We start from the raw sequence: 23,926 nt of genomic DNA on the forward strand, positions 1-23,926 counted from the left end.
CACTCACATTCACACCTACGCTCAATTTAGAGTCACCAGTTAACCTAACCTGCATGTCTTTGGACTGTGGGGGAAACCGGAGCACCCGGAGGAAACCCACGCGGACACGGGGAGAACATGCAAACTCCGCACAGAAAGGCCCTCGCCGGCCCCGGGGCTCGAACCCGGACCTTCTTGCTGTGAGGCGACAGCGCTAACCACTACACCACCACGCCGCCCTGCATGGTATATAACACAAGAAATGACGAGGACATTTTTTGTATGTTCTACTTAGTTACTTTAATTATTGCAAATTCAGGATGTGAGAAAATGCAACTACCGTATTGGCCCGAATATAAGACGACCCTGAATGTAAGACGACCCCCCCTTTTCCAAGTTCATCTTTGGGGAAAAAGTTTTTTGAAGACCAAATGTTCATTCATATAAAGTGTATTTATTTCAAAATTCTGTTTAAAATTAGAGGCTTTTGTTTTTCACATTTAAATAGAGGTCATTTCAGTCTCATTTCCGTGAACACTTTTCATAGAAGTAAAAAAAGAGGCTAAACTGCAGGCTACTAGACAAGCCAAATTAAAACATTTAAATTGCATTAATTCAACAGATTTGTCAGGTTTAGATTGAAAGTTCATAAACTTCAGAATGTCAATGCATTAACTTCCCATAGCCTACGGGTATATGGAATAAATTTGCAGAACAGTGCAAATGCTTTAAACAATGCATTAAACAATACATTAAGGTTTACAATAATAAACAACTGAAACAATGGAAAGGGTAGTTTGCTAAATTACAGCTACTCAGCACAGAGATCCTCAGCCTCACTTTGCTCACTCTCACTGTCCTCACTTTCACTTTCGTTTTTGGCGGCATTTTGTCTAGTCCGCGAATTTAAGACGACCCCCCTTTTTAAGAGCTATTTTTTGCAACAAAAACACCGTCTTATATTCGAGCCAATACGGTATATTGTTTGCTTTTCATACCGTGTGCTATGTTCACAATGTGATCTGTAATGCTGTTTTGGATTCAAAATAAATCAAACGATGAGACTGAAGTCCAGAATATTAGAATTTGCTGTAATTGGCGTCTCTGTTGCACGAAACGTCTAATAGTCTCAATTGTTTTTATACGTGCCTTTCTCTATTTCAGGCGATGGGACAAATGCACGTGATCTTAATTAATATCGACATTTCGTAATAAATCCTTTGTAATCAATAAACATTACCAGATGCTGGGCATCAGCGATGTTCTGCCAAGGCTCCGATATGGCTACTTCCCATTGCTGTTTTTTTTTCTTTGACTGACTTAGCCAATGCAAACAATTCAGATTTGGCTGTTAAAATTTTGATAGCTCCCTAGTATGGCACATTGTGCTCTGGCAAGTTTTGAGTGTCTGGTTAGATCTGATGCTTGTGGAGACTTTAGACGTCACCTGCGGCTGTTGCTGACAGTCCAATCATCAATAAAGACAAGTGAGCCAGGTCTACTGGCAGCCATACATGTCCACGCTATCATATTTCCCAGATGAAGTGGTGTGCATTGGACCCTGAGTGATGTATTTTATTTTCCACATATTCCTCTTCCTGTCACTCTGGAATAAGTTAGTTTTCAGCTCATCCATCAAGGCTGAGGTCATGCTTGTGTATTTCTCTTTATGGTACACTTTGATGTATCGAAACCAAGTGATCCTGAGCTGTTCAGCAGTTTTTCTGCACAATTTCTTTTCACTTCTTCACCGACGTTTTCCTTTGTGGTCTATCTAGCTAGACTATGGCCAAAATTATGTGGACAACTGACCATCACACCCATATGTGGTCCTTCCCCAAACCATTGTCCCAAAGTTAGAAACAAATGTCTTTGTATACTCTTGAATTAAGATTTCCTTTCACTGGAACTAAGGGGCCAAAACTTGTAGCAGCATGACAGTGCCCCTGTGCACAAAGCAAGCTCCATGAAAAATGATTTGCCAGTGATGAAGAGGAAGAACTTGAGAGTCCTGAAGAAATTCCTGACCTCAACCCCACTTTGGGATGAACTGGAATGCCAACTGTGTGCCAGGCCTCCTTGCCCGACATCAGTGCCTGCCCCTATTAATGCTGTTGTTGCTGAATGGACAAAATCCCCACAGCCACAATCCAAAATCTAGTGGAAAAACTTGCCAGGAGAGTGAAGAGTATCTCATCTCATTATCTCTAGCCACTCCATCCTGTTCCACAGGGTCGCAGGCAAGCTGGAGCCTATCCCAGCTGACTACGGGCGAAAGGCGGGGTACACCCTGGACAAGTCGCCAGGTCATCACAGGGCTGACACATAGACACAGACAACCATTCACACTCACATTCACACCTACGGTCAATTTAGAGTCACCAGTTAACCTAACCTGCATGTCTTTGGACTGTGGGGGAAACCGGAGCACCCGGAGGAAACCCACGCGGACACGGGGAGAACATGCAAACTCCACACAGAAAGGCCCTCGCCGGCCACGGGGCTCAAACCCGGACCTTCTTGCTGTGAGGCGACAGCGCTAACCACTACACCACCGTGCCGCCCTAGTGAAGATTATTATAAAAGTAAATGGGGACTGAATCTGAAATGGGCTGTTCAATAAACACACGCAGTGTAATGAAACTGATCTACCCCTTAAATGAGAGACCTTAAAACTGAACTGAATTCTGACCTGCCAGCCAAGAGCCCCCTTCCTGGACGTGTCCCCAAGGTCCAAAATCAACTTTTTGGTCTATCTGCCAATGGCTGGTAAACTGGGAAAAATTCCAGTCAAAATATTTTTCAACTGTCAATAGAATGAAACAACCTTGTGGTATTTTTTTTTTTAAGATTTTTTTTTTTTGGCTTTTTTCACCTTTATTGGATAGGACAGTGTAGAGACAGGACAGGAAATGAGCGGGAGAGAGAGACGGGGAGGGATCGGGAAATGACCTCGGGTTGGAATCGAACCCAGGTCCCCGGATTTATGGTATGGCGCCTTAGCCACCTGAGCCACGACGCCCCAACCTTGTGGTATTGTGATGAAAGTAGGCAGAGTTCACCTACCGTACCTGTCAGTGGAGACTGACCTCATTTATTTTATTCACCAAAGTAGATTTTTAGTTGGATTTGGTGAGTGGCAGGTGATAAATTTGGACCCTGTCCATCACCATTGACACCGCTGCAGCACAGCCTGAGAAACTTGGTGTGATTTTTTTTTTTTTCCCTTTAAGACGATCCAATCCTGCAGATTTCTTCTTCCTAACATCGGAGGAATATGACTTTTTTTCCGATTCTAGATTCTGCTCACCTTCCTATGCACGCTCTAGTTATTTGGTTATTCTTTAAGTTCGTTTCTTAAGACACGTATTTTTTAGTATGTTGCCTCGTTTGTTGACAGTTTCGGCGAACACTTCCGCCTTCTTCAAAACAGTCACCAGATGTCGAGTGGTGACGTGCCTTATCAGCTGATGTTACTCTATGGAGGCGTGAACGTCCCGCCCAATTTGACAGGTAGTCCACGCCTCCTGCTGTCAGGTCGCTGCCCCAGGACTGCGCTCCAGGTGTGTGACAGCGCGTACGCTCCCTCATCCCGGTTCATCGTCCTCTGCGCCCGCTTTCGTATCTCCACTGCCTCCAAAATCCAACGCTGATATCTATTCTCTTCAGCGCGAATGACTCTGGGCTCTTCCCAATTCATAATATGATTTTGTCGTTTGCAGTGGTCTGAAATAGCTGATTTTAAGTTTTCTTGGTTTGGTGACTGTTTTGAAGAAGGCGGAAGTGTTCGCTGAAACTGTCAACAAACGAGGTAACATACTAAAAAATGCGTGTCTTAAGAAACAAACTTAAAGAATAGTTATAATAATCAGACATAATGAATTTTCACTACATAGTTATTTGGTTAGGGCGGCACGGTGGTGTAGTGGTTAGCGCTGTCGCCTCACAGCAAGAAGGTCCTGGGTTCGAGCCCCGTGGCCAGCGAGGGCCTTTCTGTGCGGAGTTTGCATGTTCTCCCCGTGTCCGCGTGGGTTTCCTCCGGGTGCTCCGGTTTCCCCCACAGTCCAAAGACATGCAGGTTAGGTTAACTGGTGACTCTAAATTGACCGTAGGTGTGAATGTGAGTGTGAATGGTTGTCTGTGCCTATGTGTGTCAGCCCTGTGATGACCTGGCGACTTGTCCAGGGTGTACTCCGCCTTTCGCCCGTAGTCAGCTGGGATAGGCTCCAGCTTGCCTGCGACCCTGTAGAAGGATAAAGCGGCTAGAGATAATGAGATGAGATGAGTTATTTGGTTATTTCTAGACTTCTATAACCCCACCCTCTTTTTGCCTTTTCATCTTTGTCCTGAGCTGCACACCAGCCAGCTCATATCTTCAACTTTAGGCCATATGGCATGTCTTTCTCTGAGGTCTAAACATGTTTGTAATGCAAGATCTCACATTTTCCTGTGTGCTGGAGCGAGCTTCCGCATTCACTTTTAAATAAATCTCTTCCTTCCTCAAAAGCAAAACCCCCAAATTCAGACCAGACAAAGGTCATGTGAAGTGTGTGTTTTTTTTTTTTTTTTTTTACTACTACGATCAGTCGTGCACTTGTAGAAACTAGCATTTTGTCTCTTGTCCCTCAGGTTATGAATTTTTACAGATTTGCTAGATGCTTCATTCGTCAGGACTTTTGGAGTCACTCTGCATCAACAGCATCTGTGAGATGAAAATGTACATTTGGGACGTTTTTACGTCATGGTGCAAAATGTAGGGCAGAGTTTATGTAAATCGATTCATTTTGAACCTGCATTGTGATTTAATAAGCCTGAAAGTCACTTCAGGAACAGAGGCTGTATGCTCAAATTAGTATGAGCAAAATTATTATTTTTTTATATTGTCATCATCAAGAGTAAGAAAAGGGTTAAATGGGTTTTGATGTCGCTAATTTTGTTGTGGCCAGTAAAAGGTGGTCAACCATTCGACCAATCAGATAAAGGCCCTCTGCGTATTCAGGCACATCTTGTGCACTGGCATTGTCGCATGTCCTAATATGAAGCTATTGCTTTAACTGTCATCGCTGTTGACCGGTTCAGTCCGGTCTTCTCTCAAGTTGGTGGTGAATGAACAAGAGATCACTCAAGTTCTCTTCACATCTGTTCTAGTTTTTGAATGTGCACTGAAAAGATTTAGAATTAACTCTTGTCTACAATCGTGTGCATGAGCTCGGGATCCAGTGGCACAGTTGGCGAGGAAACCTTTGAGCAATAATGACGTTTGACCTCCTAAATTAGAAGAGTGTTAAAAAAAAAAAAAGGGTGTAATTTCTACACAGCTCAGTTGCCGTGAATGTAAAGATCAATGAATAAGCCTGACGGTCTGGTCTGCTAATTAACATCATCGTGATTGTGTCATACAAGTAATACAAATAAGTGACAGCTATAATAAATCTAGCTTTACTTATGTATATTTAAAACATTTCTGCTCAATAGATGACGTGTTAAGCTAATTTACTTTCTTTATGACTTCATTCATCATCTAGCGGTCTTAGAGGATTTGTCATTTCTGATATTTACATACAAACATTTATGTGACAAGTTATATGAAGTAATATTAACCATGTACAGCCTCTGGGGTGTAGTTTATGTGACGTGTACACTTGCGCTCGTATTCGTGACTTCCCTTTTCCTTTTAGGCCATTGTGACATGAAGCAGACCTCATCTATCACTATCAGTTGTTTGACGCGCGCGCGCACACACACACACACACACACACACACAAAACGAGCAGCAACAGCATTTAGTAATGGTTTCTATTCCCCCCAGAAGTGCTTCATCAGCCTGCCTGCTTTTTCTCTGTCATGTCAGCTATCCCCAGCTCTTATAATGGAACCAAACACCGTTATGGGTGTACTGAAGACGATGAAGCTGTTCTATACGGACAAATCGCAGTGAAATTCAGTATAATGCAGTATTTGGGCCACACGCTTTGCTTGGCTCTGAATAAACTTTTAATAACTCCGAGACATACATGTTTCTGCTTTGAAAGCAAACCCTTGCCTTGCTCCATTCACAGGGAAATTAACACCAGCGAAGCGAGAGCGAGCACTAAGTAGGTTTTTGGGGGCATACTGTGATTTAACTTAAGCAAATTGCTTTAACAAGAGATTTATTTTGGGTCTCTCAGTGAGTGCATTTTACGTATGCTCGGTGCAGCTTGAATAATTTAGATCCTGTGTACTTGTCTTGAATGTGAAATATAAAACAATATTTGGTATACCAAGCATGAATATATTGTATAACATATAGCTTTTACATGTTTGTTTTTGTTTGTTTTTTTTAATATACGTATCACTGTTGTCCCCAGGATTAAAATGAAGCTCTAACTTTTGGGTGACCACAGGCCACCCTGCGCAGCCCGTACGGTGGAGAGTAGGTAGGTTTGCGGGGGAGAGTACGAGAGGGGGTTTCCCAAAATTTTGAGAAAAGGGAGCCCGTTTTGTGGCATCTGGTGACTTTTCGGAGCATTTTATGGTGGTACTGTCACTTTTTACTGTTAACATGGTTGAAAAGGTTGCTACAACAAGTGGAGGTCTGTGATGCTGTGGTTTGCAGCATGGGCTTCACATGAGCAATAAATAAAGTCATCATCTGACAACAGTGTATTATATAATGATGCTGTTTTATTACCTGAACCACTGCCAGAACACCACTAGCTAAAAGTTTTTAAATGAGTTCTGTTGCAGTTAGAAAAACAAAACAAAACCCTGCAGACTGCATTTACTGCACAAATGCCCTTTATACTTGGGCCTGCTTAATACTTCAAACACCAAAAGCACCTTAGAATAAACATCTCATCTCATCTCATTATCTCTAGCCGCTTTATCCTTCTACAGGGTCGCAAGCAAGCTGGAGCCTATCCCAGCTGACTACGGGCGAAAGGTGGGGTACACCCTGGACAAGTCGCCAGGTCATCACAGGGCTGACACATAGACACAGACAACCATTCACACTCACATTCACACCTACGCTCAATTTAGAGTCACCAGTTAACCTAACCTGCATGTCTTTGGACTGTGGGGGAAACCGGAGCACCCGGAGGAAACCCACGCGGACACGGGGAGAACATGCAAACTCCACACAGAAAGGCCCTCGCCGGCCATGGGCTCGAACCCAGGACCTTCTTGCTGTGAGGTGACAGCGCTAACCACTACACCACCGTGCCGCCCTAGAATAAACATGTTTGAGCAATAATACTGCTATTACTACATGTAATTCTTGTATTAATTAATGATGTAATTATTGTATCATCCACTATCAGATAAAATTAAAATAAAAACTTACAATATTGTTTGAAAGTCTAGAGCAAGATATGTATGTTGTTTACCAGCTGGGAGGTCCGTATCGTGAAATACCGTGACCGAGGTCTTGAAAGTACTGACTGAGGCCCTCTGGGTCGAGGTCAGTATTCAAGGCCGAGGTCACGGTATTTCACCATACGGACCAACCTTAAGCTGGTAAATAATACGTATATTTTTTTCTTTACCAAATTCTAACAGAAAACGAGAGCGCCCGAAAGGGAAAACCGAGGCGAGCCGCCATTTGAATCGTCATTCACGGCTGTAATGCAAATTGCTTTCTCCTCGGTATACAAGTGCACTTCCATGGCAGGGAAAAAACTACATTTTGCCGCCTATGTCGTCCCCTATTTATACAAATCGGAGTCATTCAGGATTCATCCATGTTTTTGCTCGGTGTTAGCAAATTACAGGTTTTTAGCTTTCTCCTGAAATGTTTTATTTTATTTCTTCTTCCTCAGGGTAGTAAAACTCGCTTTCACTATGAACACTGTCGTTATCACTACATACGATGTAAAATTAATGCTACTCTCCTGAGAAATGCTGGCAAAAATGTATAAGATTTTTGATAATCTTGTAAATAAATCTTATAAAAAAAAAAAGATAAAAATGCTACTATGTTTGTTGTTGTGAACAAGCGAGTCGCCAGAGGTCCGTAACTGGGGTCCGTATCGTAGGATACGGACCCGCTCGCCAGCCAATCAGAGCGCAGGATTTGGACCGTGAAAAATTAATTTTATTATTTTACAAAAAACACTTCAGATATTGTTTTCTCAATGATAAGCATCACTGTATAAATGATAGTGCAAATAGCTGTGTACCTAGATGTCCTTGGGGTTGTTGAGACATGGAGGGCTGGGAATGCCATCTAACCCACAGTTCAGGTAGGAGTCCTTTGAGAGTAAATGCTTTGGCTTTTGCAACATTCTGTTCCCAAAAACTGATGTTGGAAAAAGAAAAGTCTTTCCAGAAAGATTTTCTTGCTTTTGTAGGTCCTTTTTAGGGCCCGAGCACCGTTCGGTGCGAAGACCCTATTGTTTTTCGAAGGATTATTATTATTATTATTATTATCATTATTATTATTATTTTTCTGTCACGTTTGGCTTTGTTTGAGGCATTTCCCATGCACGAAAACTCATGAAATTTGATACACACAAGTCATTGTAACCGCTTCTCAGCCACAGACGTTTGGCCCCGGGCATGGCCCAGGGACTTCATAGCGCCCCCTAATTGAAACAAAACTCTTCAGAATTTATGGCCAGAACCTTACTCAGAACCCTTAGATCAATACAAAAATGACATGAATCATGATAGTTGTCCTAGCAACACACACACACACACACACAGTAATAGTGACCTGCCATCATTGTGCATTTTGTTGCAGACATATGAAAACTCTGCATACACACACACACACACACACACACACACACACACACACTGCAGATACAGGAAAGCTAAGATGACTTAAGATTACAGCATGAGATAGAGATAAGGAGGAGACACGTATAGTTTTGTATATAAATGTACATCTTTACACCACGGAAACACACACACACACACACACACACACACACACACGGTCTTTGTCTATCTCTCATCCGTCAAGCAGTCATGGCATTTGCAACATGCACATCACCTTTGAACATTTGATGAATATATGACATGTGACTGTTTTGTTGGATGGCGGGATGTCCTGGGTTGCAGAACCACACGTGCGAGGGCCCGTCAAGGCCGCTAGCGGCTTTAATTTTTACTGTTCTTCCGTGTTGGGACTCTTCAGGGGGAAAAGAAGGTATATTCCGACATGTAGCTAACGCTAGGTCACAAATCTGCACCGTCACTCCAGTCGTTTCGAGGAATTTTGTATGGATCATAACTGCTAATAAACTCTGATTTCCACATATCTATCCTTTGCTTCTTTCTGACCAAGATTATCCAAGTAGTTCGGTAGTAGAGCTTTTTTTAGCTGTAGTTTTCTTCAGGCAACAGACGCTGGACGTCTTCGCTTGTCTTCTGTATATGAACAGTATGTAAACGAAGTTCGCTTGTCCCCCAGGCATAGAGTAGCGACGGTTGCTAAGGTAAATCTGACGTCACTGCAAGGATGCTCGCCCACGCACTGAAGCATCGTGGTACCAGTGCAGCAGCAAAATGATTGAGGGCGTTTGTTGTGATTGGGGTTTCTCAGGGGTATTTCTGGTCCGTCTGAGTGCGTCATAGCAGCAAGTCAACCCAAAACGCTGATTTTCCTTCAAAATATGCCCCAAACATCGCTAGGTAGAAATCTGGCATGATTTTTCAGTTGAGTGTCAAAGCAAAAAAAATAGCGTGTCGGGAAATTTAAAGCATGTCGGCATGAAATTAAAGTGTGTTGGCCCCGACACGCAAAAGCACTCTGGGGAGAACACTGATTTATATATAAAACTAGCACGTGCACACAGGGTTCCCTGGATTCTGAAAAATATTCTTCAGTTTTTTCCTTGAAAAATAAAGTCAAATGGTATTCTTCACTTTTTTAGTTACCGACTTGTCAAAGTGGACCTAATACAGGTTTATACCAACCAAACTGGCACAATTCAAATATTTGTACAGACGCAGGTCTCTCCATTTCATATAAAATTTGGACTCCACTCCAGCCTCTAATAAGACAGACTTGATTTTGGGCGCCCTGTGCACCATCAAGCTAAAATAAACCTCTTTAGTTTGAGCTTACTGAAGGTTATTTTAACATGGAATTATTGAAAGGGGTATTAGGACTCCCTTTACCTTTTTAGTTCAACAAAAAAACTTGATTTACAACTGAAGAGTTAAGGGCATTGCTCAAGGGCCCTTCAGTGGCAGTTTGATGGTGCTGGGATTTGAATTCGTGACCTTCTGATCAGAATGAGCTGTTTTATAGGAACAATAACATATTAGAATGAGCACCTATATAAACTATCATTGGAATAAGTGGATTAAAGTGCTGTAAGATGTGTAGTTGGGTCAGTAATCAACAGCGGAGCATCACGTTTTATTCCTTGCATACATATTGGACAGATTCTGTGTCTGGTCTATGGTTTGTCCACCCACCAATAATCCTCAGTGGGTTGATGTTTCAGAAAATGCAGCGATCAAAGACCTTAAAGGAACAGTCCACCGTACTTCCATAATGAAATATGCTCTTATCTGAATTGAGACGAACTGCTCCGCACCTGTCCGAGCTTTGCGCGACCTCCCAGTCAGTCAGACGCAGTCAGACGCGCTGTCACTCCTGTTAGCAATGTAGCTAGGCTCAGCATGGCCAATGGTATTTTTTGGGGCTGTAGTTAGATGCAACCAAACTCTTCCGCGTTTTTCCTGTTTACCGTATTTTCCGGACTATACGTCGCTCCGGAGTTTAAGTCGCATCAGCCAAAAAATGCATTATGAAGACGAAAAAAACATATATACATCGCACCGGACTATAAGTCGCACTTTTTTGAAGGATTATTCTATCCATAGAATCTGTGATTCTATCTGATAAGCGGCGCGTGGTTACTGCGCGACTGCATTGTTTATTTAATAAACGAACAGCTGAGCAGTGATAACGTGCCCTTTGCCCTGTAAGTAGCCTAGTGGATAAAGCGGCTAGAGATAATGAGATGAGATGAGATCTACTACTATCTTTAATACTATCACTAGCGTTATTACTAATGGCCTATATTATTATTATAACTAATATTAGTAGCCTATTACTGATGCATTAATCAGTTTGCTTTTAGAATATTTTTACCGGTAGGGCTTATTATCGCCCCATGGCTCTTTCATCTGTGTTATTAAAGCTGTAGTCATCATCGAGGAGTGTCATTCTTCATTTTTGTCGAATTTTATTTCATCAAATCAGAAGTCAAGTAGGCTATAGGTATATCATCTCCAAAGACAGGTACGGTAGTAAAAACAACCGTCTAGTGAAAAAAACAACAACCGCTTTTAAATCCCCTACTTAAATCCTTAAAATGAGTCATTTAACTCATGTCTTGTGTGATCTGATCTCCAATGGTGAAATAAACCGGTTGTGATGAGTACAGTCTGTTATTTTAGAAGATAAATGTAATATATAATTTAATATATAGACTAATAAAAATTAATATTTTATAATATAATATCACGACATATTACTGTCTGTAACTGTTTGTCACTAAAGTGTTTTCTAAGTTCATAATGTCTGATATTATTATTATTATTATTATTATTATTTTACACACACAATAAGCGCATGTGCGTAAAGTTATAGTAAACCATCCCCCGCCTTTTTTTTTTTTTTTTTGAGTCGCCGGACCCACCCACCTCCTGCGTTCTGGGACCTCCCACTTCACAAATTAAGCACTGCCTAAAATCACTACATAACTTATTTAAATAACTATAGGCCTATCATTAATAATAAAACACAGGTCAATCAAGTTTATCAAGCTGATGATTTCACTCCAAATCAGCAAATCCATTGAATTCCTCATCCTCAGTGTCGTTTCTGAACAACTCTGCCTCCAGCGGCAGATGAAGCGCCGTTTCCTCTTCTTCTGCGTGGCTGTCGTCAGACTCAGCATCAGCTCCAGTTATTCCGCGGTGAAAAAAAACAAACAAAAAAAACATATATACGTCGCACTGGAGTATAAGTCACATGGCCAGCCGAACCATGAAAAAAAGTGCGACTTATAGTCCGAAAAATACGGTACGTAGGTTTATATGACCAGTGATATGAAACAAGTTCAGTTACACAAATTGAAACGTAGCGATTTTCTATGCTATGGAAAGTCCGCACTATAATGACAGGCGTACTAACACCTTCTGCGCGCTTCGGCAGCGCATTGATATCTGAGCTCCGTATCAATGCGCTGCCGAAGCGCGCAGAAGGTGTTAGTACGCCTGTCATTATAGTGCGGACTTTCCATAGCATAGAAAATCGCTACGTTTCAATTTGTGTAACTGAACTTGTTTCATGTCACTGGTCATATAAACCGATGTAAACAGGAAAAACGCGGAAGAGTTTGGTCGCATCTAACTACAGCCCCAAAAAATACCATTGGCCATACTGAGCCTAGCTACATTGCTAACAGGAGTGACAGCGCGTCTGACTGACTGGGAGGTCGCGCAAAGCTCGGAGAGGTACGGAGCAGCTCGTCTCAATTCAGATAAGAGCATATTTCATTATGGAAGTACGGTGGACTGTTCCTTTAAAGTGCATATTCTGGACCAATTTCGTGGTTTTTTTTATATGAAAGTATGTCCCTTTACACACTCATCCAGAAGGGTAATTTTGCACAAGGCCATCTGTCTCCAGCAGAAAAAAATAAAATAACAAAATGCGTCTGGAAAAATCCCAAGGGAGCCTGGAGCCAGATTCGTGACGTTACCTGCGGAAGCGCCAGCAGGCTGCGCGAGCTTTGCACGGTTTCAGTGCACAGCCTGTGTAGACCAAGCGCTCCCATTTCTCTCTCATTGTCCGGTCTTTTGGAAAACAATGAGTACTAATCCTATCAAGATTGGTGTTGCTCCACCCTCCTACGATACATCTGTTAGCCATTTTAAAAATTACGTGATAACGTTGAAGAAATTTGCAGAAAACCACCAAATCGTTTTCTCATAAACAAACCAGCGCTGACGTAGGATTCAGAGGGAAGCGCCCCGCACGTGACGTCACGAAAATCAGTGTTTGCCAGGAAATCCAAATGCCAAGTTTTTTCAGAGGCGGACCAATTCGCTTCAAATGGCTTGATTTCAACTGAATTTTTCTGGTATTGCGCAAGGTAAAAAAAAATTGTGCAAAATGTGACAGATATTTGACCAAAGTTTAATAAAAAATAGGAGAATTGCATTGATCTTGCTCCTGATATGCACTTTAATGGCTCTTGTGCAGAAGCTCTGTCGTGTGCTGCACCTGTTGTCATGTTCTGGCTCTTATCATCCTCATCAAAATGGACATGTTTGGTTGTTGCATTAGTCTGACTCCAGAGTAGATTACAGAATGGTGAAAGCGATCCTGTCATGCGGAAAACCAATCAGCGGCTCGTCATCCAGTCCACATAAGCCTTCTTCAGTGCTGCTCAGTGAGGTGACTAACGAGAGCATTGATATTAGCCAGCGGTGGCAGTCAACCACACAGATTGTGTGTTGTGTGTGTTTAGCTGGGGGTGTGTGGTGAAGGACCGTTTGACAAGCGATGACTTTATCCTGTCTCCTTGCTGTCCGGGCAGGGACTGAGAATTTGCTCCTGAGCCCTGATTAATGTCAAAGCATCGTGCTGCTTCATTATAGACTGCTCTCAGTGAGGACTGAGTGTTAATGTGTGTACGTGAGAGGGAGAGAATAGAATAGAATGCCTTTATTGTCAATATACCCATGTACAATGAGATTAAAAGCAACTCCAATAACAGTGCAAACAGCGTGTAGAAAAGAAAAAGAGTGTGTGTGACTTTTTAATGATATATATGAGGTGCCTCATTGCTTGCGGAGCAGCTCTGGGGCGGCTGTGCCATTCCAACAGCAGGAATGGTCCATTATGCCAACATAACATCAGCCTTGCTGTGACACAAGCAGGAAGCATGGAAGCCAATGAGGGGAAAAATACTCGTATACTTTGAGATAAGGCGAGGCTAAACCATTACTATCGGAGCACTGTTTAACCAGTAAACAAGCGAAAACGGCAGAACAGAGCTGATCACGTCTCATCATTAAAATAAATGAACGCTGGAAATAATTCTGTCCCACTGCACCAATGCAGCTCCACCAAGCCAAGAAGATGAAATGCAGCGATCACGGAGGCAAAGGCAAGTCCTGCGCCAAAGGCTAGGGAGAGGGCGAGGAGGGGGAGACTGTGAGCAAGAATTACTACCCACTGTGCGCACAGATCCCCTTCTAGTCAGAGAGGATTTGACCTCCGTCAAGTCTCAAGTCTTCGTGTAATCTTCTTTTATGTGGATTCTATTGATGTGGATCCTGACACACGCTATAAAGGAGAAATTATTTTGTCAAACATTAATAATATTAGATCATAGAGCACTTGGATAATTTCCCCCTCATTTTTCTCCTTTCTCATTTTGCCAGTTTGACCATCTGCCCGTTCCACCCCGCTCACCGTCTCTCTCCCATCACACAATAGGCAACAACCGGAGCGGGTGAAGGCCATCACATGCTTCCTTTGACACACGAGAAGCCAATTACAACACGTTTTCAAACTGCTCTTTAATCACAGGGCAGTTTAATACACTTGGAGGAAAGAGCTATCTGCCCTTTTCTGCATATATGAGCTCACAAACCACGACTATAGAGATCTTGCAGTCACGTGACCGGAAAGTTAACAGCCGCCATCTTGTCGGTAAAAAACACAGCTGAATACTGCTGCACTCGTGTATAAAATGGATCACTTTCAACCGACGGACTACACGGCTCATTTTTCTAATGAACAGATAACTAGATACATGTCTAAAATAAACGATCTACAGATTAGTGACCCTTATGGCTTTCCGGACGTAGTTTTCACGACCATGTCAGTGGATTTTGAACTGCCAGAGGTGGAATACCCAGACGTGTATAATTACCTCATCAACTTTCCCTCGCTGTTCAGTGGTGAAGCACTGTGTGCTTATAAATCTCTGGACAGTTATCTTTACAGAAATTCAGGATTTGTCAGCGACTCAGATGTGGCATCTTGTAAACAAGAAAATAACAATCCTCATTGGACGGGTAAGTCACTTAAGTATTGAGTATAGCACTGACCAGCCGATTATAGAATAGAATAAGGTAATTCCAGCTGTAATTCCAAATTGTCCGTCTTGTTTACCATGGATCTGGCGTTGGAGAGGTAGAGGCTTAGCAGTGGAGATTTGAGTGGCTGTTTTCTGAGCTTAGTCAACAGGCCGGCTCTGCCTGCAGCCTCGCTTTTGCTTCCGCTCCCGATGCCGCCTCCTTCGCTTTGCTTCCGATAACAATCCACGGAGACCCCGCTGGTCTCGCTATCTCATCCGGAATGTTGTGCATGCGATGGAAATCGCTACAAACCGTCATTTTCTGCTGGAAACCAATGTCCAGTAAGTCCATACGGTTGTAGTGGATATTGAAGTCCGGTACAGACGAACAACACGCAAAAATATACACAAAAAAACATAAAAAACGTGCACAGGTAGGGAGAGCTTGCAGCCGTTGTAGTAGAATTGTATATAGTAGGGTTTTCCAGAAGAAAAGGTAGAACCAGAAGTAGAAGTAGAAGGCGGAAATATGGCGGTTGACCGACAAAATGGCGTCTGTCACAATCTGGATCGGCTGTGACGTCACATGCAAGTGCTCCATTGGTTGGTGCCTCTCTGGTCGACTGGGCATAATTATCGTCATATCCACATTTCATATCCATTGTAGCGACATAAACTTTCTCCAGTGCTGTTCAGTGATGCTTCTGTAACATCTCACTGTAATGCAACACGTTAAAAGTTAATTTCCACCATGTTTTATTGAGAGACAAGTGCACCATGTGTAATAATGGAAAGAGCTGAACGATGCCTGAAATCTATTTTGTAGTTTTGCGTTCAGCTGGGTCAGGAATGGCTGTCAATCAGACAAGCCCATTCGTTATTTATAACTCCATTAAGCTTGCCTGAAGAGAACGTCCAGAACGGGGTGTCAGTCAAATTCTATGTATTGATTTGCCGCCCCTGGTGATGCTCTTTTGGAGCGCATGTTGCTGAGTTTGCAGTAGCACAGATTAGGTTTGATTAAGTTTGAGTGGACAAACAAGAAGCGGCGTAAACTTGAACAGTTCATTTAGTGCGGGACAAAGGCACTGAAATTGGTTTTATTGAGTGATGGTCATATGTGACGACATGCCTTTCTGACACTATCATTATTATTTTTTTTCTCTGACTAACTCCATCCTTACTCACAGGAACAAGTATTTAACTGGAGGTTGAAATCTGGTTTTCCTTCATTTCCTTTTGTAGATGTTAATACCGTGAATGCTCTCAGTGTTTGTTGTTTTGAAACGTTGCTGCAGCTACTTTGAGAGGTTTTCAGTATTTTTAAGCACTTCACTTAAGATGGACATTTTAAAATGCCTGGACTCAAACTGTTCAAACACTCCACTATCCTACAGCATGAAATACAGAGCCATGGATGTGACCTAGACAGAACTCACAGCTGGGGTACTGTCTTTGTAGTGTTTTGCATAATCTGCTTGTGTTAGCATGGGTTTCCTCTGGGTTCTCTGGTTTCCTCACGCTTCCCCAAAACATGCTTGTAGGTGGGTTGGCTTTGCTAAATTGCTTCTAGGTGTGAATGAGCATTTGAATGTGTGTGTGTGTGGTGTCCTGTGATGGACTGCCTTTCAGGATGTGTTCCTGCCACACAGCCGGGTCCACTGCAACCCTGATGAATGGAAATGAATAACTGAATTCTAATACTTCTAAAAACTGGCCACTTGCTTTTGTTATCAGAATTATCAGTATGTAATACTTATGTTACAGTTTGTTATAATGCACAGTTCTGTGATATTTCAGCCTTGAGCTGTTCTTTATTTGCCCTCTTTTATCTGATCCAGCAGTCTTTTCTTTAGATGTCGGCTTGATATCAATCCTGGATATCAGCGTCATCTGGGTGTTTTTTTTTTTTTTCCTTCGTTTTTTTCCCCACCCCCCACCCCCAATCTCAGGCTTTGTGTCATATCATCCCCCCCCCCCCCCCCCAAAAAAAAAAAAAAAAAATTTGTGGTTCTACTTAAATAGACTTTTTGGATAAAAATTAATTGGATTGTCTGTTTAAAAAAAAAAAGTGGTTCTATTTAAATAGACTTTTTGGATGAAAATTAATTGGACTTTTTTTTTAATAAAGTCCAATAAATTTTCATCCAAAAAGTCTAATTATTATTATTGTTATTATTATTATTATTATTATTATTATTAATTTATTTAGTTTTTAAATCTCAGGGTTTGTGTTGTCATCCCCCCCCCAAAAAATAAAAAATAAAAAATAAAAATTGTGGTTCTATTTAAATAGACTTTTTGGATGAAAATTAATTAGACTTTTTTTTAATAAGGTCCAATAAATTTCCATCCAAAAAGTCTTATTATTATTATTATTATTATTATTATTATTATTATTATTATCATCTTTTGTTTATTTATTTATTTTTTTTAAATCTCAGGGTTTGTGTTGTCATTCCCCCCCCCCCCCCCCCCCCCCCCAAAAAAAAAAAAGTGGTTCTATTTAAATAGACTTTTTGGATGAAAATTAATTGGACTTTTTTTTTTAATAAAGTCCAATAAATTTTCATCCAAAAAGTCTATTTAAATAGAACCACGAATTTATTTATTTATTTATTTATTTATTTTTTATATTGTGACTGTGTAAACCTTCACTGAACTAAAGTACAGGATATTTTCAAAACATTTGAGTTCATTTCACGATCTAATAACTTTGCCAATTCTTGTTCGATTGACCTCAAATTTTACCAGCATGTGTGAAAACAGATCAAAATTTTGTTTTTAATGTTTTTTGTTTTTATCTTTTTAGTTATAGAAATGCCATTCACTGGAAAAGAAAAGGTGTTTTGTGTGTTAGTGCGCTCGAACACAGTCGAACAAGACTGTGCGGCGTGTATGTATGAGAGAATTCTCTAAAAATGCACCGACTGCAATGCAGATTTGGACATGGCACAAAAAGTTCAAAGAGGAAGGCTGTCTGTGTGTCTCAGGCGGCGCGCACATTGAAAATTTGTGAAGTCGTTCATGGAATCCACATACCTTTTTGAATTTCTCATTCAAATTTTGAGGAATAAATCTTATATTGCTCAACATTAAGCCTGTTCAGTCTCATTTGCCTACACTATGTAATTTCTGGGATATTTACATCTCAATATCTTTTTTTTTTTTAAAACACCCTGTATATTGATACATGGTGTGTGTGCGCACGTGCGTGTGTCTATACAGTAGATGGGTTGTTTTTGTCCATACTGCCCAGCCTTATTTAATGTCCTTTTTTTTTTTTTTTTTGAGGAGTTGAATACTGTCTGGGATTCTTATGTATGTCAGTCTGAAGTGCTAACACATGGTGGTTTGTCTCCTTAGTGGATTTTGTGCCCCATGCTTCCATGGAGACAGCCCACCACATGCTCTTATACGGCTGCAGAACCCCCTACTCCACCAAAGGTTACTGGTAAGTGCTTTATTCTTCCACTTTCAACTGTGATGGATGTCCCTAATACCGATCAATTTACAAAAGTATTACATGGCTTTATGCAGTGCAAAATGAAGGAGTAGATTTCCAAACAAACAGATTAGCTATTTTGTCATTACCGAAGCTTATAAACAGCCTTGTTGACCGTAATTTATAAATTTATGAAAACAAATGGAGTGAACGGATCATTACAAGCTGCCGGAGACCCCTAATTGATTTTATTTAGCCTTATGCACTAAGTCTTAGTGACGTACCATTAAGAAACTCAAGCAGCTCATTCTGGTCTGAATGCTCTAAATAACAAACAGCAAATGATGCTTTGTCCTCGACAAAGGCAGAGAGAGAGAGGGGGAATGGGGAAGACGCTAATAAACCCGCCTGTTACCAGGGCAACCACATCCAGCTTGACACCAGGGGTTGTTGAAGCTGCACTGTGGGGTTGTGGGTTAGAGGAGGGGATGAGGGAATTTCTCATATCCGCCTCATAGTTCTACCCTTCCATCGTTCTGTCTTTTCTCTTGGGTCTATGCGATAAGCAAAACGAAGAGAACATTACGGTTGATTCCAAACCATTTCAGGTCAGAACATCAGACTATTCCACGCCTCTGCAAGGAAAACACCGCCTCGGTTCCAGACCACACCTCTGTTGTCTGTCGCTGTTATTTTTGTCCATGAAATGCAGAGGTGAACACACAAACACGTTTTTTTGTTTTTTTCCTCTAAACTGTAAAATTTAAATTTATACTTTTGAATAAAATATGCATTAAGTTGCTATTGACTTGCATGTGAATGGATACTGTAGCAGACATTTTCACGAGCTGTCCCTGCTCTTGTTAGTAGAACCAGCTTTTCATCAAAAATAAATCTACCTTCAATCCTCGGGACTCCGGGCATCAAACGTTCAGTGTGAAATGCCTGCAGGGCTTCAAAAATCAAGAATGTTGCAGAGGATCATTGAGGGAAGGAGCCATAAATAATTGACCAGGTCATGTGACCTGACCATATCTGAATGCAGTAAATCCAGTGAGCTGGGAAAGACATCAAGAGACTCTTATAGGCCTCAACCAGGATAGGCCTGTACTGGTGAACAGGAGATTAAACATGTGAAAACATGTTGAAACACCTGAAAGAAACTTCTTCAACGATTGACACTACTGTGGCTATGTTTTGTAAAAGAAAAATCTTGACGTCTGAAATGATGTGGTTTTAGACGTTGAAAGCAAAATTGTTACATTGTGTGTGAAACGGAGGCGACTGCTCTCGGACTATAAGGTGTAGGGTGCTATTGGTCTTAAGTGATCAATCTCATTAAATAAGTCTCATTAAATCATTAAATCAGTCTCATTAAATAATACCATTAATTTTGGTGCTTAATAATAAATTACCAAACAGCTAAATTATGGTATATTCCAAGTTGTTATGATCACTACCAATGCAGCAATAATGTATAACTTACCGTATCACATAAATGCTACAGCCAATAGCACACTGAAGGTAATTTGGAGGTCTTTTAGATTGTGACTTCAAGTATATTAGGAGCAACAAATAAACACACAGTTTCAATAATAATTGAATTTATTATAACAAAGATAAAAATGAGTAATAGCAGTTGAAATACATTCAAATGGTCGTCAGTGATATCTGTGGATGTGTGTATGTGAGTGTGTGGGGGGGGGGGGGCCTCGTGGCCTAAAACAAAAGGGGTTAGCCTTGGTTGCTAGCTAAGGTGTGTGTGTGTGTGTGTGTGTGTGTGTGTGTGTGTGTGTGTGTGTGTGTGTGGCCTAAAACAAAAGGGTTAGCCGTGGTTGCTAGCTAAGGTGTGTTTGTGTGTGGGGGAGGTGACCATGTGGTGGAGACAAAAGGATTAGCCCTGTTGCTAATGAGACAAAAGCATTAGCCATGGTAGCTAACTCCACTAGCTTATAACACTACTAAATCCACTGAAATCTTGATGAGGTCAAAATATGTGTAATAATGAAATTAAAGTGTTAGAAAGGAATAGAGAAAGCATGCAAAAGCCTATCTATTAACACAGAGAACAAAATAGAACAATAATTAATTCAACACCCTGAGTGTCTACAGTGTACACAATTAAACCATTCCTGAGTTTAAATTCACACTACTTCATAAAGCTAATTCCTAAGACTACTCTTTTGCCCAAAAATGCCAGTCTTACTTCCAGTATCTTGCTTATGCAAGATTATAGAGATGTTCCGGAACTTCTGAGTCCACCGGAGCACGTGGGTCGTTTCCGTGGAAAAGCAGAGGAGGATCCTTGGCCCGAACTTCAGCGTTCGTGAGGACAAGTCTCTGATCAAACAATGTGCACAGCGCTTTAGTCAGAAGGAATCCGGTCGCTTCTAACTTGAAATTAACTGCTTTGGGCTGCAGTCGTAACGTTACTTATAATGAACAAATGAAAAACCGGTTGTAACTCAATCTGAGTTAAATCGCACGATTCTGGAGTTTTACCGTGGCCAGTGGTAAACAAAAGAAAATGCGCTAAATCTCTTCTACTCGCAAGAAAGACATCTTTTCTTGGGTTTTCTGGTGCAGGGTATCTCTTTGTGTCTGGATGGCTTGGAATCCACGACGAGAGAGACTGAGCGGAAGCGTGGTTCAGTTACTTATGGCTTCAGGGAGGATGTGAAGTTGGTGATCCCGCCCAGGCGTGACGTAGGTCACAGCGGAAGTTGGTTGATGGGATTTGTAGTCCTAAAAGACGAGACAGGCGGTACCTACAAAGGGAAGCCGAGCTTCCTGTAAAATGTCTTGAAAAAGTTTATGGGTTAAATACAACCCTGATTCCAAAAAAGTTGGGACAAAGTACAAATTGTAAATAAAAACGGAATGCAATAATTTACAAATCTCAAAAACTGATATTGTATTCACAATAGAACATAGACAACATATCAAATGTCAAAAGTGAGGCATTTTGAAATTTCATGCCAAATATTGGCTCATTTGAAATTTCATGACAGCAACACATATCTCAAAAAAGTTGGGACTGGGGCAATAAGAGGCTGGAAAAGTTAAAGGTACAAAAAAGGAACAGCTGGAAGACCAAATTGCAACTCATTAGGTCAACTGGCGATAGGTCATTAACATGACTGGGTATAAAAAGAGCATCTTGGAGTGGCAGCGGTTCTCAGAAGTAAAGATGGGAAGAGGATCACCAATCCCCCTAATTCTGCGCCGACAAATAGTGGAGCAATATCAAAAAGGAGTTCGACAGTGTAAAATTGCAGAGAGTTTGAACATATCATCATCTACAGTGCATAATATCATCAAAAGATTCAGAGAATCTGGAAGAATCTCTGTGCGTAAGGGTCAAGGCCGGAAAACCATACTGGGCGCCCGTGATCTTCGGGCCCTTAGACGGCACTGCATCACATACAGGCATGCTTCTGTATTGGAAATCACAAAATGGGCTCAGGAATATTTCCAGAGAACATTATCTGTGAACATAATTCGCCATGCCATCCGCTGTTGCCAGCTAAAACTCTATAGTTCAAAGAAGAAGCCGTATCTAAACATGATCCAGAAGTGCAGACATCTTCTCTGGGCCAAGGCTCATTTAAAATGGACTGTGGCAAAGTGGAAAACTGTTCTGTGGTCAGACGAATCAAAATTTGAAGTTCTTTATGGAAATCAGGGACGCCGTGTCATTTGGACTAAAGAGGAGAAGGACAACCCAAGTTATCATCAGTGCTCAGTTCAGAAGCCTGCATCTCTGATGGTATGGGGTTGCATTAGTGCGTGTGGCATGGGCAGCTTACACATCTGGAAAGACACCATCAATGCTGAAAGGTATATCCAGGTTCTAGAGCAACATATGCTCCCATCCAGACGACGTCTCTTTCAGGGAAGACCTTGCATTTTCCAACATGACAATGCCAAACCACATACTGCATCAATTACAGCATCATGGCTGCGTAGAAGAAGGGTCCGGGTACTGAACTGGCCAGCCTGCAGTCCAGATCTTTCACCCATAGAAAACATTTGGTGCATCATAAAACGGAAGATACGACAAAAAAGACCTAAGACAGTTGAGCAACTAGAATCCTACATTAGACAAGAATGGGTTAACATTCCTATCTCTAAGCTTGAGCAACTTGTCTCCTCAGTCCCCAGACGTTTACAGACTGTTGTAAAGAGAAAAGGGGATGTCTCACAGTGGTAAACATGGCCTTGTCCCAACTTTTTTGAGATGTGTTGTCATGAAATTTAAAATCACCTAATTTTTCTCTTTAAATGATACATTTTCTCAGTTTAAACATTTTGATGTCATCTAGGTTCTATTCTGAATAAAATATGGAATTTTGAAACTTCCACATCATTGCATTCCATTTTAATTTACAATTTGTACTTTGTCCCAACTTTTTTGGAATCGGGGTTGTATGTATTTACGCTACTTTTATTCCAAATCGACATTTTATGCTGGAAAGTACTCAGCTTTATGGCTAGTTCATTCAGCAGTTATTTCTCGCTGGTTGTCATAATCTGATGATAATGTGACCCCCCCCCCCCCCCCCCCCCCCCATAGAAGCATGGCTCATTGAAAACCCATTGACGCTCAGTGTCTCTGTAGTTTAATGCCACTACGGGATATGTTTTAATCTTAGTGGAGCAAAGCTAGACATTTATTGGACAATATGCTTTTAAAACGTAATTTCCAGACGCCTGGCTTCACTGAGGGTCTATGGAAAGTCGGTGACAGTAAGGTAGGACTGGACACTGGGCTTCTGTATGATGATTGGAAGAACCCCTAAATCTCTTTTGAATGTCATGTGACTGAGAGCGTTTTAAAATTATACATGGCGTCGGAGGGATTCAAGCTCAGTCCATGCGGTATGTTGGCAAGTGAAGTCGTGAGACTAGCTGCTGCTCATTCTTGTTATTTTCCTACCAGTATACAGTTCCTATTTCCATTTGTATACAGGTAGTCATCGACTTACGACTGCGTTTGGTTACGACTGACCGGTCGTAAACCGATCTGGTCGTAAGTTGGCCTATGTTAAACGAACGTAAGTATATTGTGATGTGTAATGATGTTGTAATCATCTTAAAGTCTTATTTTATCAACATTTTCTTATTTCATTACCTTGGCTCATTATTTGGTTTGTCAAACACTGCATACTCAGGGGTGAAAGTAACTTTTATTTCATGCGGTATATTATTTTGAGCCATAGTGCGCAGTGCGCGCCGAAAAATACACCTAATTATTTATTATTGTCTACTTATCAAGCATTCACTAGGACTTCTTATCACTCAGTAGTACTAGTATAGTACTTTATCACTCTTTCATCCACCTGTATCAGTTTTTGATTATAAATAAATTGCAAACACATCATTTCAACAACACAATCGTTTTAATTACATTTTTTTTAGCTGAACAGTTGAAAACTAACTTTTCATTTTGGACATT

At 41.3% G+C, this 23,926-nt stretch overlaps 1 protein-coding gene across 8 annotated transcripts in view; it reads left to right on the forward strand.

The window, feature by feature from the left end:
• Positions 1-23,926, forward strand: part of pam (peptidylglycine alpha-amidating monooxygenase) — a 198,009-nt gene that overhangs the window by 50,714 nt on the left and 123,369 nt on the right. For all 8 annotated transcript variants that reach the window (XM_060908735.1, XM_060908738.1, XM_060908733.1 and 5 more), the window contains one exon: positions 18,390-18,477. In XM_060908735.1, the coding sequence (XP_060764718.1) occupies positions 18,390-18,477 (88 nt within the window). The remainder of the gene's footprint in view (positions 1-18,389; positions 18,478-23,926) is intronic.

Source organism: Neoarius graeffei, chromosome 25 (assembly GCF_027579695.1).
Source record: "Neoarius graeffei isolate fNeoGra1 chromosome 25, fNeoGra1.pri, whole genome shotgun sequence".
In the NCBI taxonomy this organism is placed as follows: Eukaryota; Metazoa; Chordata; class Actinopteri; order Siluriformes; family Ariidae; genus Neoarius; species Neoarius graeffei.